The 14,165-nt window shown below is 45.7% G+C and overlaps 1 protein-coding gene across 1 annotated transcript; it reads left to right on the top strand.

Annotated features, from left to right (window-relative positions):
* Positions 1–209: 209 nt before the first annotated feature.
* Positions 210–9,646, top strand: NPC2 (NPC intracellular cholesterol transporter 2). Its single transcript, XM_025443205.3, has 4 exons — positions 210–438; positions 4,822–4,929; positions 6,267–6,439; positions 8,799–9,646. Exons 1-4 carry the CDS (start codon positions 357–359, stop codon positions 8,883–8,885), a joined length of 450 nt encoding a protein of 149 aa, XP_025298990.1. The 5' UTR covers positions 210–356; the 3' UTR covers positions 8,886–9,646.
* Positions 9,647–14,165: the final 4,519 nt, after the last annotated feature.

Raw genomic sequence — 14,165 nt, 5'->3', positions numbered from 1 at the left:
AGGGGGCGTGCCAAGAGGCTCGGGCGGAGCGCCGGGGCGGGGAGGGGGCGGGGAGGGGAGGGGGCGGAGCGCCGGGGCGGGGAGGGGGCGGGGCGGAGCCGGAGCCTAGCCGGCGGGGCCCGGGGCGGGCAGGATGGGCGGAGACAGCCGGCGTCTGGGCGGGCCCGAGCCAAACGCGGCTCTCGGGAGCCTGGAGCAGGGGGCGGGCCGCGGGCGGGCCGCGGGCGGGCCCAGCCCGGGTTACTGGTGACTGGTCGCCTGACCGGGATCCTCCCCTGGCCCACCCCGGCAGGTTATCTTGTGACTGAGGCGGTCGCTTCTTCCTCCCTGGAGCGCTTGGAACCTGTCTAGCCGCGATGCGTCTCTTGGTCGCCGCGTTCCTGCTCCTGGCGCTCGGCGCCTCGGCCCTGGCGGAGCCGGTGCATTTCAAGGACTGTGGTGAGTCCGAACCTGCCCGAGATTCCCGCGCCCTCTGCGGGAGCCCCCCCGAACCCTGCCCCGAGCCCCCGGGCTCGGTGGGGCGGGCCCCGCGGGCGGCGGGGCTCGGCGTGGGACCCTCCGGGAGCGGGCTGCGGCGGGCCGCCGTTAGGGAGCCGGTGCCCGCGGCGAAACCCGACGGCACGCAACTTTGTCTCTGTCCTGGGACGCGCGATTGGGGTCCCTGGGCGTTTCCTGGAGCTGGGCCTTTTGCTGAAGTTCTTGAAGTCGGTAGGGCCGGCCGTGGAAGGTCCCAGTGCTGCGCGGGGCGTGGGGGGTGGCGGGTGGGGGGTGTCACAACTTCCTTTTTTTTGTATGCCCCTTATCTCGGATGCCCTCTCCCTCCCCACGCCGTTTGCTTTTCTTTTAAATTTCCCTTTTTGCTGGCAAGTCAAAAGTCCATTCTCCTTTGCATGATTTCTTCCATCACCGCTTCCTTTGAGCTATATGATTTTGTGCTTCTTAATCACTTTTTCCTCCTGGATATAAAACTCGTGTTGCCAATTACAGCTACATTTCTGCATAATAGGCAAAGAAAAGCTATAGTTCTTTTGAACTATGATATGTGATCCAAAGGAGCTTTATATTTTCCATGTATGCTGCCATTTTTCTGGTTGGTAGAAAATGTAATTAGCAGGCACAGTTTTACTATTTTATACTTAATAAAATAGCTTTACTTTTTTGGGGGGCCAAGACTGGTGATATGTGTATAAAGCACTGTAATATAAGATCCATAGATTTCTATTTATGCTGTTTTATGATTACATGAAATTCAATCTATCAGCCTTTTAGTAATGCAGTTGATGAGTTTTGGTGGATCTCAATTTTGTGTCAAGGTTTTCCCTGGGAAAGATGTTGCCTGGGGGAAACCGTGCCATAGTATTTTAGTGTCCTTCTCCCTAAAATTGTTAACAGGTAAAATTCAGGTAAAAGTAAAAAAAAAAAAAAGAAATAAAATGGAAACCGCTTTGAAGTTAAAGGAAAAAAAAAAAACAACTCGTGTTGCTGGTCACAGCTTGTGACACACAACCCGCTCTTGTTGCTGTGGTAGGGATCTTTGTTGGGAAATCCGACGGGGGGAGGGGGCGGAGGGGGAGGGTACGAAATAATGAGCTCCTTCAGTCAAGTCTATAGAATTGTTTCGAGCAGAACTTTTCCCGAAGTGCAAAGGTGTAATGAGACATGAAAGAAGACATTTTATAAGATTTATGAGCTGGAAGGCAACCTGGAGATCCTGTAGTCAATCACTCTGAATTCCAGAGATGTTAGATATGCTTACTCAAAGTCACCCAGCAGAATGGGAACCGGAATAAGTTTGATGCTTTATGTCTAGTGCCCAGGTAATAGTAACTGCTCAATAAATATTTGTTGAAAAGGTAAATGAAAAAAAAAAGAAAAGGTAAATGAGGGAATAAATACTCTTTATACTATGTTGTCAAAATTCTTTTTTTTTTTTTAAGATTTTATTTATTTATTCATGAGAGACACACAGAGAGAGGCAGAGACACAGGCAGAGGGAGAAGCAGGCCCCATACAGGGAGCCTGACGTAGGACTCGATCCCAGGTCTCCAGGATTACACCCCGGGCCAAAGGCAGATGCTCAACCGCTGAGCCACCCAGGCATTCCATCAAAATCTGTGAGGCATTCTTGTTGAGGCAAAAGGAAAGTAGACCAGGGGACAGGACTGATGAAGGAGTAAAGACTGCTGGCCTATTAATATCTAACAAATCGGGTTGCCTGGGTGGCTCAGCAGTTAAGCATCTGCCTTCAGCCCAGGGCGTGATCCTGGAGACAGGGGTCGAGTCCCACGTCAGGCTCCCTGCGTGGAGCCTGCTTCTCCCTCTGCCTGTGTCTCTGCCTCTCTCTGTGTCTCTCATGAATAAATAAATAAAATTAAAAAAAAAAAAAAAACCTAACAAATCCTGTCCAATGAACTACTGGCACTTGAAAAATGCTATTATCTCAAATTACTGCGTTTCCCTCCATTAAACTTAGTGGCCAAATTTTTTATGAAGATACTATATTAACTTTATTAACTCATCCAACCCTCGGGATCTTTTTTACAGATGAGGAAACAGGCACATGGAGTAACTTACTCAAGTTCTCACAGCTAGTAAGCTGTAGGAAGTTAGTGGGTGTTTGTGAACCACTTGAGTTTCTGTGGTAACATTAACATAAAAAAAAAAAAAAAAAAGCTATGGAAACCAAATCCAGAGATTGTTCTCATTTGAAAAAAGCAGATGTACCCCTATGGCAAGAACATCTTAAAGGAAGGATGGTTTCAGTTACAGATTTTTTTTTTTTTCCGGTTACAGATTTTCAATTTACTTTTGAATTGGAAAATAACAATGTAAAAACTTCAGTGCCCACATCAAAAGGTTTTCAAGTTCCATTCTACCACTCTGGAGTGGTATTTCCTCAAGTAAGCAATGGGGCCAAGCAAACTGGTTTTGCTGTTTTTGCCATTTTAGGACTGAGATTGTTCTATTGACATTGAAAGTCCAAGAACCTCTTGTCAGGAAAGCTGGATGAAGGAGCTACAAGTAGTACCTTTTATTCAGGTCCCACTAGATCAGGTGACCCAGCCTTGAAAGAAGCAGATAGAAGTGGATGTCGAAAGCTCTGGCTTAAGCACTGATTTTCAGTGGGTTATTAATTAGAGTTCTGGATATTTTTTCCTGTTCATAGAAGGTAGGAAGACAGATTGGAAGACAGTGTTTAAAGAAGAGAATTCTTGCATGTGTGTTTTGAGAACATTGCCATGCTGGAGAAGGAAGCTGAGGATGAGAGACAGCAAGTTATTATTTATAGACCTAGCTGGAACACTTTTGGTCAGTATGATGAAACTGTCCCACCCAAGAGCTGGCACAGGCTCAGAAAGCCAAGTACATTTACATGAGTTTCTCATTTCATATCCTATGGGCTAAGCTACTAACCTGATGACTGCAAAGGAGAGGCTCACCTTTTTAGTCAAGAGGGAACTTGCTAACCCACCCAGGAGCAACTATTCTAGATTAAATTCATGGACTGAATCCTGACGTGATGGTAATAAAATGAACACTTACACAGAACTACTGTGTTGCAAACACTTACCTGAGAGCTATATGTGTGTTAGCTCACTGACCCTAGGAGGCTACTCACTTATTATCCCCAGAGGAATAAAGTAGCTTGTTTTGAGGCTTCACAGGAAGTCAGGGAACCTGTGAGATTGCAAACTCAAGTGTCAGGTCCCAGAACCAACCTCTCAGCCATGATGGCCAAATGGCAGAGCTTAAACTTTCCTTGGTATAGGTGGTGTTAGCAGTTTGCTTGCATTCTCTCCAAATTCAGCTGTCCAGTTTCAGGGGCCTAGGTGAGGGAGTGAGATTTTTTTTTAAACATTTCATTTATTTATTCATGAGAGACATACACACAGAGAGAGGCAGAAACACAGGCAGAGGGAGAAGCAGGCTCCATGCAGGGAGCCTGATGTGGGACTCGATCCCAAGACTCTAGGATCACACCCTGGGCCGAAGGGAGGCGCTCAACCACTGAGCCACTCGGGCATCCCGAGGCAGTGAGATTTTTAAAGATTTTATTTAACTTCTTTAGGTCAAGCATTTACTGGGAGCAAATAGCACTTCTGTCTTTGTTTAGACTAAAAAAGCAGACACCTCGTCTCAAAGACACTTATTTCGAAGAACACATTTCCAAAGTGGAGTGTACACCTGTATACTGCAGATGCATTCTTAAAATTGTTTTCACTGGTAGGGGTACACAAAGCTCAGAGACCACCAATTTGGAGCAATGCCAGACAGGATGAGAGGAAGTGGGGGAGGGCAGTTGAAGAGCAGCCAGTCTTGAGAGTCCAAGTGGAAATGGCAGCCCTGAGGCTGAAGCAGTCATCACTTGTGCCATATGTATTCTGCTTTAAATCTTGCATGGGGATGGAAGGAGGGGTGGGGATGACTTTCCCTGGTATAGCCCTCCCAGGATATAGAGCAGGGGAGCGGGCTTTTTTTTTTTTTTTTTTTTTTTGAGATTTAATGTATTTATTAATGAGAGAGAGAGAGAGACAAAGGCAGAGGCACAGGCAGAGGGAGAAGCAGGCTCCATGCAGGGAGCCCGACAAGGGACTCGATCCCAGGTCTCCAGGATCATGCCCTGGGCTGAAGGCGGTGCTAAACCGCTGAGCCACCCATGCTGCCTGGGAGCTAGCTTTTTATACTTAACTGATTTTATTTCCCCTTCAGCCATCAAATATGAAGAGTTTCCTGGAGAACAGAGCACCCTCCCATTAGGTAGGGGACAGCATAGGTGATTCATTTTCCTTCCTATTCCAATTCATTTTTCTTTTTTAACAGGTTCTGCAGTTGGAGTTATAAAAGAACTGAATGTGAACCCATGCCCTGCCCAGCCTTGCAAACTGCACAAAGGCCAATCTTACAGTGTCAATGTCACCTTCACCAGTAGTGAGTAAAAGTGGCTCTTGCCTTCAAATTCATTTTAAAGCGTAACATCAGTCCCACGTATTGGAATGAGGGTGGTGATGTGGGGAAGGAGAATTGCAGCCAGGAACTCTGTGATCTCCCTTCCAACTTGTGCAAAGCTCAGACTTACCTTCTATAAGGTTTAGGGAATTCATTTGGGACCCAAGAAAAAAATCTGAGCTTCATTTCTAGAAAGGGCATCTATTTTGAATCCTTTCCTTATTTTTTATCTATGGAACTAGACAGAGCAGTCTAATAAGAAATCTCAAAGTTCCTGTAATCATCTGTTCTTAAGCCTAAACATAGCTCCAAATAACTAGAGTTGTTTTCTTTCCTGGACAATACACTGCCCCCATTCTTGTCCCAAACCAAGAATGTACCTTCTAAACAAAAATAATCCTCAACCCAGAAAGGAAACAGAGCCAATATTCCAGATCTCCAAAATAACCTAACAGCTTATAATTCTAGTTGCACTAATTTATTGTATTTATTCCTCCTGCCCATCTTGTGATGTGGAGGGTAGCGGGATGGCAATAAATGTACCTCCTCTTTCTAATCTTACCCAGTTTCTAAAGGGTTCTCTCTTATTGTTACAGCTCATGGCATTTCTGTGGGGATTCCTTTCCTTTTTTTTTTTTTTTTTTTTTTTTAAGATTTTATTTACTTATTTATTCATAGAGACAGAGAGAGGCAGAGACACAGGCAGAGGGAGAAGCAGGCATCACACAGAGAGCCTGACGGGACTCCATCCAGGGTCTCCAGGATCACGCCCTGGGCTGCAGGTGGCGCTAAACTGCTGCGCCACTAGGGCTTCCCTGATTCCTTTCCATTTTGTTCTTAATATCTAATGGAATCCTGTGGCAGGGCATTTGAGAATTCAGAGGCCAATCTTCTAAAGCTCTGTAAGATAACCCGGTACACTGATAAAAGCTGATATAATTAATATAAAGAAAGTTTACTGCCAAAAAATTCCATTACTTTGTTGGATAAGGTTATTTACGTAGCTCTGGTTCTCCCGAGAAACCGAAAGACAGTGAAGAGCAAGCAAGGTGGGGGTGAGAGCAGTGAAAACACCCTTTTGGTTGCTTAGTTGCTTTTTTTTTTTTTTTTTTTTTTTTGAGTTAATACTTAATTCTGTAGCATTCACAGAAGTATCAAGCATAACTACAAAGAAAAACAGACTGAGAATTAAGAAGTACAGACTTTATGATTTGCTATCATAGCACTGCCATTGCTTGGGAACATAACTGAATTTTTCACCTACAGTTTAGAAACAGGCTGTTTCCTTCACTCTCTGATTCTCTTTTTTTTCCTCTTAGATATTCCATCTCAAAGTAGCAAAGCCGTGGTGCATGGCATCGTGTTGGGCGTCGCAGTTCCCTTTCCCATTCCTGAGGCTGATGGTTGTAAGAGTGGAATCAACTGCCCCATCCAGAAAGATAAGACCTACAGCTACCTGAACAAACTGCCAGTGAAGAACGAATACCCCTCTGTAAGTGACCTTGTCGTTCAGGACACTGGAGGCCTGTGACTAGATTAGAAATGGGGGGGGGGGGGGGGCGGGGCAGGAGGAAAAGAGTGGAGTAGGAGTCCTTCATCACTCCTTGATGAAGAAGCAGAAGTTTGGGGGTAAGGAGAGGAGTTGGAGTGTTAGGAATCCTGAGGCAGGGCAGATATTTTTCACCATGCCCCTTTCCCCTTTGTTCTTTGTCACCTGCTGATGCCGTTCTGATATACAGTGTTTTCCTGGATCCTCATGACCACCTTTTGCTGAGGCATTATTACGTCGGTTTTATGAATGAAGAAATTTGAGCCTCTGATGTTAGGCTATATAAACAGAGTCCACTCCTCTAAGAAATACTGTATCTAGTTTTAGAGGTGGGCCTTGTGACCCTGAAACCTGTGCACTGTTAAAAAATTTTAGGCAAGTATCAAATAGTTCAAGATGTCAGGTTGTTATCTAAAAAATCCTGGTTTCTCCATTAATTTTTTAACAAGAGGAACAGTAGTTTCCTAGCTCTGCAGCAGAGAGGCACTTTTCCCACACACTTCTTTCTCCCCTCCATCTGTCTCCAGCCCCTACCTTCCCCTCTAGCTCGCCCTGCTATACCTACTTTTTTTTCTACCACACACTTGTGAGAGAGAACCTGTTGGAATTCCTATTAAAGATAGGAATCCTGATAGGAATGGAGGAAGTAAAGGGATTCCTTTTTTCCATAAAGGAAAGGAATTTTTTTTTTTTTTTTAAGGAAATCAAGTAGAACCCAGGAGCAATCTGGCCACTTATTTTCTAGAAATGGCAAGTAATTAAAGAACATCCCAATGAGATTCTAATATAGGGAGTCAGTGTTTAAGGGATATTGGAGACCCCATGGGTCAGGAACAGGTTTGTAGGGGCACCTGGGTGGCTCAGTCAGTTAAAGCGTATGCCTTCAGCTCAGGTCATGATCCCAAGGATTGAGCCCTACAGAGGGCTCCCCGCTCAGTGTGGGAGTCTACTTCTCCCTTTGCCTCAGGCTGTCATTCCCTGTCATTCCCTCAGCCTTTGTTCTCTGGCTTTCTCTGTGTCAAATAAATTTAGATAGATATAGAGAGAGAGAGATAGGGAAGTAATCTTAAAAAAGGAACAGGTTTATAGATTAATTGGCAGTCTCTGGCTTTCTCTCTGTGTCAAATAAATAGAGAGAGAGAAATAATCTTAAAAAAGGAACAGGTTTGTAGATTAATTTGCAGAGTATCCATTAAATCACTGACATTTCTGAGTCTCATCATTTACTCGGAGTGTCTAATTAAGGCCTGACACAGTAGGCACTTCGTATGTGGTAGTTTGAAAAACAGCTTTAGGGCAGCCCTGGTGGCTCAGCGTTTTAGTGCCTGCCTTCAGCCCAGGGCGTGAGCCTGGCTGGGCCCAGGGCGTGATCCTGGCTGGGATCGAGTCCCACATCAGGCTCCCTTCCCTGCATAGAGCCTGCTTCTTCCTCTGCCTCTCCCTCTCCCTCTGTGTGTGTCTCTCAAGAATAAATAAATAAAATTTGCTTATTAGAAGGGGCAGTTCAGAGTATAACAAGTCAACACAGAGATTTCTAATGAGGTGTATTACCAAAAAAAAAAAAAAAAAAGAACAATTTAAGGAAGGTATACAACTGAAGCTATATTGCTACAAAGCGTTATTGTTCATGAAATTATTTATACGGTCAAACTGTTTTGGTCATCCTTTGTGTTTTGATATTTCCAGCTAACAAGATATTTCATCATTCCTACAAATCTAATTTTTTACTCTCTGCTCTTCATGGTTATGCTTGGAAAAAGTTGGATCAGATTGCCAAATACATAGAAATTGTTTAAGTGTAAAATTATCTTCTGTGCAAGGCTTCATTATGTACCATTGATCTAAACGGGAAAAGAATGCTTTAGAAATTATATCTCTTGGGCAGCCTGGGTGGCTCAGCGGTTTAGCGCCGCCTTCAGCCCAAGGTATGATCCTGGGGCCCTGGGATCGAGTCCCACATCAGGCTCCCTTCATGGAGCCTGCTTCTCCCTCTGCCTGTGTCTCTGCCTCTCTCTGTCTCTCATGAATAAATAAATAAATCTTTAAAAAAAATTATATCTGTTGAGTTCATGAGGTTAGTATGTGGTGCCACTAACACCAAATCATAGGTGTGACTTAGTTTGCGTTTCTAAGTTTGAGGCCATGGGCTGTGGTCACATCCCAAGCAGCCTTCATAATGGCATGATTTAAGAAGAAAGATCTGAAGGATTAGGCAGTTTGTTACTAGAGTTTATAGTTAAATCAGTTCTGGATTGAGGCAAGGTCCTTTCATTTTTCCCAATTCTTTTTCTCTTTTATCCAGATAAAACTGGTGGTGCAGTGGATGCTTCTGGGCGACAACAATCAGCATCTCTTCTGCTGGGAAATCCCAGTTCAGATTGAAGGCTAGTGCTGTTTAGGCCAGTATGTCCATCTGGGGGTGAGAGAGCACAAGTGGAGGGAGGGCAGGAGAAATCCAGTCTAACCTAAATCAGTGCCATAAGATGAAAGGAATTTCCACACCACCATTTTATGCTTCTCAGCCTCCAGAAGGTTCCAGACCCTGTTTCCTGAGAGCTCAGAACTATTGCCCTTGTAATATCTTCTTTGAAGGGTTAGAGGGAAGAAGAGAGAGGGAGGGATAGGCATGAATTTAATTGTCCTCAGTGTTTCTTGCTGTTGGAATACGGAGGGTCCAGCGGGTCAGGACCCAAATGAGGCTGCACAGGGCCCTTGGATAATTTGCCCTCGGGTGATCAGTCTTTGCAGCGGAGGACGGGTTCCCAACCTCCCTCACCTCCTGGGATATTACATCCGCAAGTTCCTCATCTCCAAGTGCCTCCTTGAGTTCCGTACATTGGGCCAGCAAGTCTGCTGACCTGTGACAGCACCTCCAGCTCTGCTGCTTCAACAACAGTGACTGGCTGTCCAGTGGTGCCCAGCATGTCAATGGAGGGGACATGCTCAACCACAGAAACTCACGTCTGAGTGGCCAGTTCTCTATAGTTCTCTCCTGTCTCCTTTTCTGTCTAAGGTGGTTTTCATTAAATGCAGCACTTGATTAGCAGATGTTTGATTTTTTTTTTTTTTAACAACACTAACTTGTGGCCTCTTTGTGCAACTGGAAATGTCCTTTTGAATAAATAAAACTTGGTGGTCTTGTCTTCTGCATGTTGGTGGTGATCACCTACTTCTTTCAAAGTGTTTTCCCCCAGATCTGTGGAAGGTAGACACAGGTACCATGGGCCCAGAGTGAAGTGAAGACGTGACTCTTTTCAGAAACTGTCATTTCTTCCCTCTTTGCCCAATTAGACTTTGCCTGTTTTATGCAAAATGACCTTATTGTTTTGCTATATTTTGCTCACTCTTAACAACCATATGTGCTTGAAAGAAGCAGTGAAAGCACACACCACTTAGTTGAGTATAGTTGAGTAATAACATCTGGAAGGTCAAGGGAACTAAATTGGCAGGTAGGGGAAAGGGCAGGGAGTAAAAGGTTATAAGTTGGCATGAAGCATAGTAGTCTTTTGGGAGCCTTGAGCCATGAAGAAAGCATAGGAGCTTAAAAATGAAATGTGAAGTTGTGGCAAATAATGGCCAAGTTAATTAAATCTTGGCATTTCCTGCTTTTGAAGTCCAAGTATAATCATGGGGCATATATCTTGCGGCCTGTTTTTTGTTGTTGTTTTTTAAGATTTTATTTATTTATTCATGAGAGACAGAGAGAGAGGCAGAGACACAGGCAGAGGGAGAAGCAGCCTCCATGGGAGCCCAACCTGGGACTCAGTCTCCACGATCACACCCTGGGCTGAAGGCGGCACTAAACTGCTGAGCCACCAGGGCTGCCCTCTTGCTGCCTCTTTTAATCAATGTACTGTCAATCAGCTTTTAGCAGTCACAGGTATTACACCCCTCTTCACAAGTGAGTTGGGAAATGTGGACCTTGAAAGGCCATCTCTTTTAGATTGGGCTGCTTTTAGATTGACCAAGTAAAGGGGATCCCTGGGTAGCTCAGCAGTTTAGTGCCTGCCTCAGGCCCAGGGCATGATCCTGGTGTCTCGGGATCGAGTCCCACATCAGGCTCCCTGCATGGAGCCTGCTTCTCCCTCTGTCTCTTCCCCTCTCTCTCTGCATCTCTTATAAATAAATAAAATCTTTTTTAAAAAAAGATTGACCAAGTAAGCTGTTTGGTCCAGTTGACTTCATCCCACTAGAGCCTTGGATTTCCTTGGCTTGAGTTTCCCAGGAAAACCACCAGGGGACAGCCATAGATCAGGAATAAAGTTAGCAGCAGCCAAGACTTACTAGTTACTGCCCAGAGCCAATTCAACCACTGTCTTCTTTAGCTAAGGTACTTTGTGTGTCCTATCATATTGTGTTTAGAGGGTCAGCCCACTCCTGGCTCTCCTCATGATGGGCCCTAGGTCTATCAGACTTGGCCAACTTCAGGGGCGCCTGGGTGTCTCAGTGGTTGAATGTCTGCCTTGGGCTCAGGTCATGATCCTGGTATCCTGGGATTGAGTCCTGCATCAGGCTCCCTGCAAGGAGCCTGCTTATGTCTCTGTCTCTCTGTATCTCTCATGAATAAATAAATAAAAATAAAATCTTAAAAAAAAAAAAAGACTTGGCCAATTTCTTTTTAAAAAAAAAAAGATTTTATTTATTCATGAGAGACACACAGAGAGAGAGAGAGGCAGAGACATAGGCAGAGGGAGGAGCAGGCTCCACGCAGGGAGCCTGATGTGGGACTCGATCCTGGGACCCCAGGATCATGCCCTGGGCCAAAGGCAGGCACTAAACCACTGAGCCACCCAGGCGTCCCAACTTGGCCAATTTCAAAGGTGGTTAACTGCTATGGTTTCTGGCTTCAGGCTTCCAGTAGTTGGATCCTTGCTTCACTAATTAATAGGACGACCAGTGCAATCTTCAAATACCTTAACCTCTCTGTGTTTCTGTTTCCTTATCTGTTAAATAGGGGTAATAACAGCAGGGCTGCAGGAACTAAATGGGATGATGCGTGTAAAATGCTTTAAATGGTACATAGTACACACTGGGTAGATGTTCGGTATTATTCTAGGAGGCAGACATTCTTCCTCCTCTAGAAAAAGCAGGAAAATCAGAAGGTTCAATCAGATGTGTGATGATATGCCACCTCAGAAAAATGAGCCTATTCTCTGCATGGAACTTCTCGAGATGCCTGGAAAAGCTCAGTTCTCGTGCATGCCTGCTCTCTCCCTGTTCTCAGAGGATTGCTCCCGTCACTGAGCGCATTCCAGGCTCACCACGACCTACCCTGCGTTTTGTACTTGTGCCCCTCATATGTTAAAAGAAGACAAAAAAAGTAGTTCAGGTAGCGTCTACCCTTCAGTCAGAGCAGAAAGTTAATGCAACAGCTTATAACTGTTTACCAGCCATTGTGAGGCTACACAGTCTGCCATAGCAAGCGAGGTAGGGCTCCCAAGGGGGGATTAGATGGAAAGGTCGTCTCCTGTACAGACGGTTCATCGGCGCCCCCAGAGTCATTAAAGCATTGGGAAGCACTGAACCTTAGGCTACATAAAAAAGGTCATGCTCTTTCCAATGACAGTCTCAGACTTTTCTAGTCCACTGAGCATGCCGTGGAGGCTTAGACACAGCTCCTCTCTTGCGTGAATTCCAGGGCAGAACAATCCCAGACTCCACAGTCATTAAAAAAGCATGAGGAGTACCCCTGCTCACAGAATAAAAAGAACCCAATATCCAGTATCTAGTTTGGGAGAGTGGTAGGTGGGAGGCCTGACATTTAGTCAGATCTTCAGGTTAATGAAAAGCAATAAGCATGGAATAATTTTCAACCCTGTATGTTTGGTTTTGAAATCTTAGTTGGTTTTTTAAAAAGAAACAGTTAAGACTGATCTTACTTATGCTTTGAAAAGGTTGATAAAAACTTGTTCTCTGTAGGTGAGGTCCAGGCTAAGGGAAGATGATCTAGGATTAGTCATTCATGTCAGACAATCCAAAGAGCAAATGTTGCTTAAATGACTAGCTTGCTTACTGAGGTTAATTATTTAATTATCAATACACTTGAAAGTCTGGGAGGAGAAACAGTTGGTCTGAGGACGAGGTCGTGGTACATAGGAAGAGCACCTACACCAAGGAAAGGGTTATGTGTGAGATTTGTCACTAAGGGGATAGTCATCTTGAACCAGTGTTTTTCCCAAGGGCCCTTTGGGAAAGAGAACTGGAAACAGCTTCGAAAATTTAAAAGCCTGGGGTACTCAGCTCAGTGTGTGTGTGTGTGTGTGTGTGTGTGTGTGTGTGTGTGTGTGTGTTGGGAATAGGAGAAGCACTGTTCTCTGACCTGTGGTAGAAGACGGCACTGGTTCTCCACAGATGTTGCCTAAAAGAGTGCTGAGAGGAGTGGAGTCATTTGGGGTGGTTGTATCTTTTTCTACAAAGAGAATCCCCTGGCCCATCCCTCAGGTTCCAAACTGAAGCCTATTCACTTACAGCTGTCAGTTGACTAGCAACTAAATGGTCTGGGTGTTGGTTGCCATGGAAACAGCTGAAAGGCCCATTGCTATGGGAACCTACCATGCTCTCCAAATCAGGGGTTTGGTTCCTAAAAAGGAGTGAAGGACAGGGTGGAGGGTGGAGCCTAAGAGATGGACTGCAGAGGCCCTTATGGGTCCCGGAAGAGGATGAGCAAAGTGAGTGAGCCTTCGCTAGCTCCCTACCACTGGGACAGAAAAGCAGTGACCTCGTCCACTTCCTGCAGGCATTCCCCACCTGTTCCCTGTGTGCCACCCCCCTCCTGCGTCCTGCAGCCACAGAACACAGGCGTTCACTACCCCAAGTAGAGAGGAAGGGCATGAGATCTTGGGGGCAGACCTAGCATGCCAGTGCCACAACCCTCATCTGCAGGGGCTCTGAGAGAAAGAGTCCGTGGCTCCTCTCTGCATGGCAGGCCCTTCTCCACGCATCCTGTGGCCTAGAAAAGCAGCCGGCAGGTGAAAGGAGCTTAGCTCTGGCTGCCAGTGGGTCAGGCCGATAAGGAGCCTGGCAGATGAAACGGATGGCTGCTGCCCTTGAATATGGCCAAGGGGTTGGGGCCTCCAGTGAGGAAGCAGAAGGCTGACCAGCCAGAGCCATGTCTGTTGTCAGCACTAAAGAAACACACCACTCTGTTCTCTGCCCCCTGCCCACCCACACGCGTGGCTCTACCACGGAAGAGTGCTGCACATGGAACCAAATAGGAAAGACGTGGATGCTTGGGTGGCTCAGTGGTTGAGCATCTGCCTTTGGCCCAGGGTGTGATCCTGGAGTCCCAGGATCGAGTCCCGCATTGGGCTCCCTGCATGGAGCCTGCTTCTCCCTCTGCCTGTGTCTCTGCCTCTCTCTGTGTCTTCATGAATAAATAAATAAAATCTTTAAAAAAAATAATAAGAAAGACAAGGTTGGATGGAGTCTCTGTAGATGTGCACAAGAGCAGTAAGATTCCTTCTCAAGGTCTGCAATCAAGGAAAGTAACTGCCATCGGTGTTAAGCGGTAAGATGACCTTGGACCCAGACAAGGAGGAAAAGCATTCTCGGTGGCTCTGCCAGTAACTACTGGTAACTTATGGTTTGTAAATTGAAAGGACTGGGCTGGTTAATCTCTAAAGTCTCTGTCATACTCACAGTTGATGATTCAATGAGACACTGAAGGGAA

Source organism: Canis lupus, chromosome 8 (assembly GCF_003254725.2).
Source record: "Canis lupus dingo isolate Sandy chromosome 8, ASM325472v2, whole genome shotgun sequence".
Lineage (NCBI taxonomy): Eukaryota > Metazoa > Chordata > Mammalia > Carnivora > Canidae > Canis > Canis lupus.
Note: the sequence above shows the minus strand (reverse complement) of the source record. Positions and strands in the feature narration are given on the sequence as shown.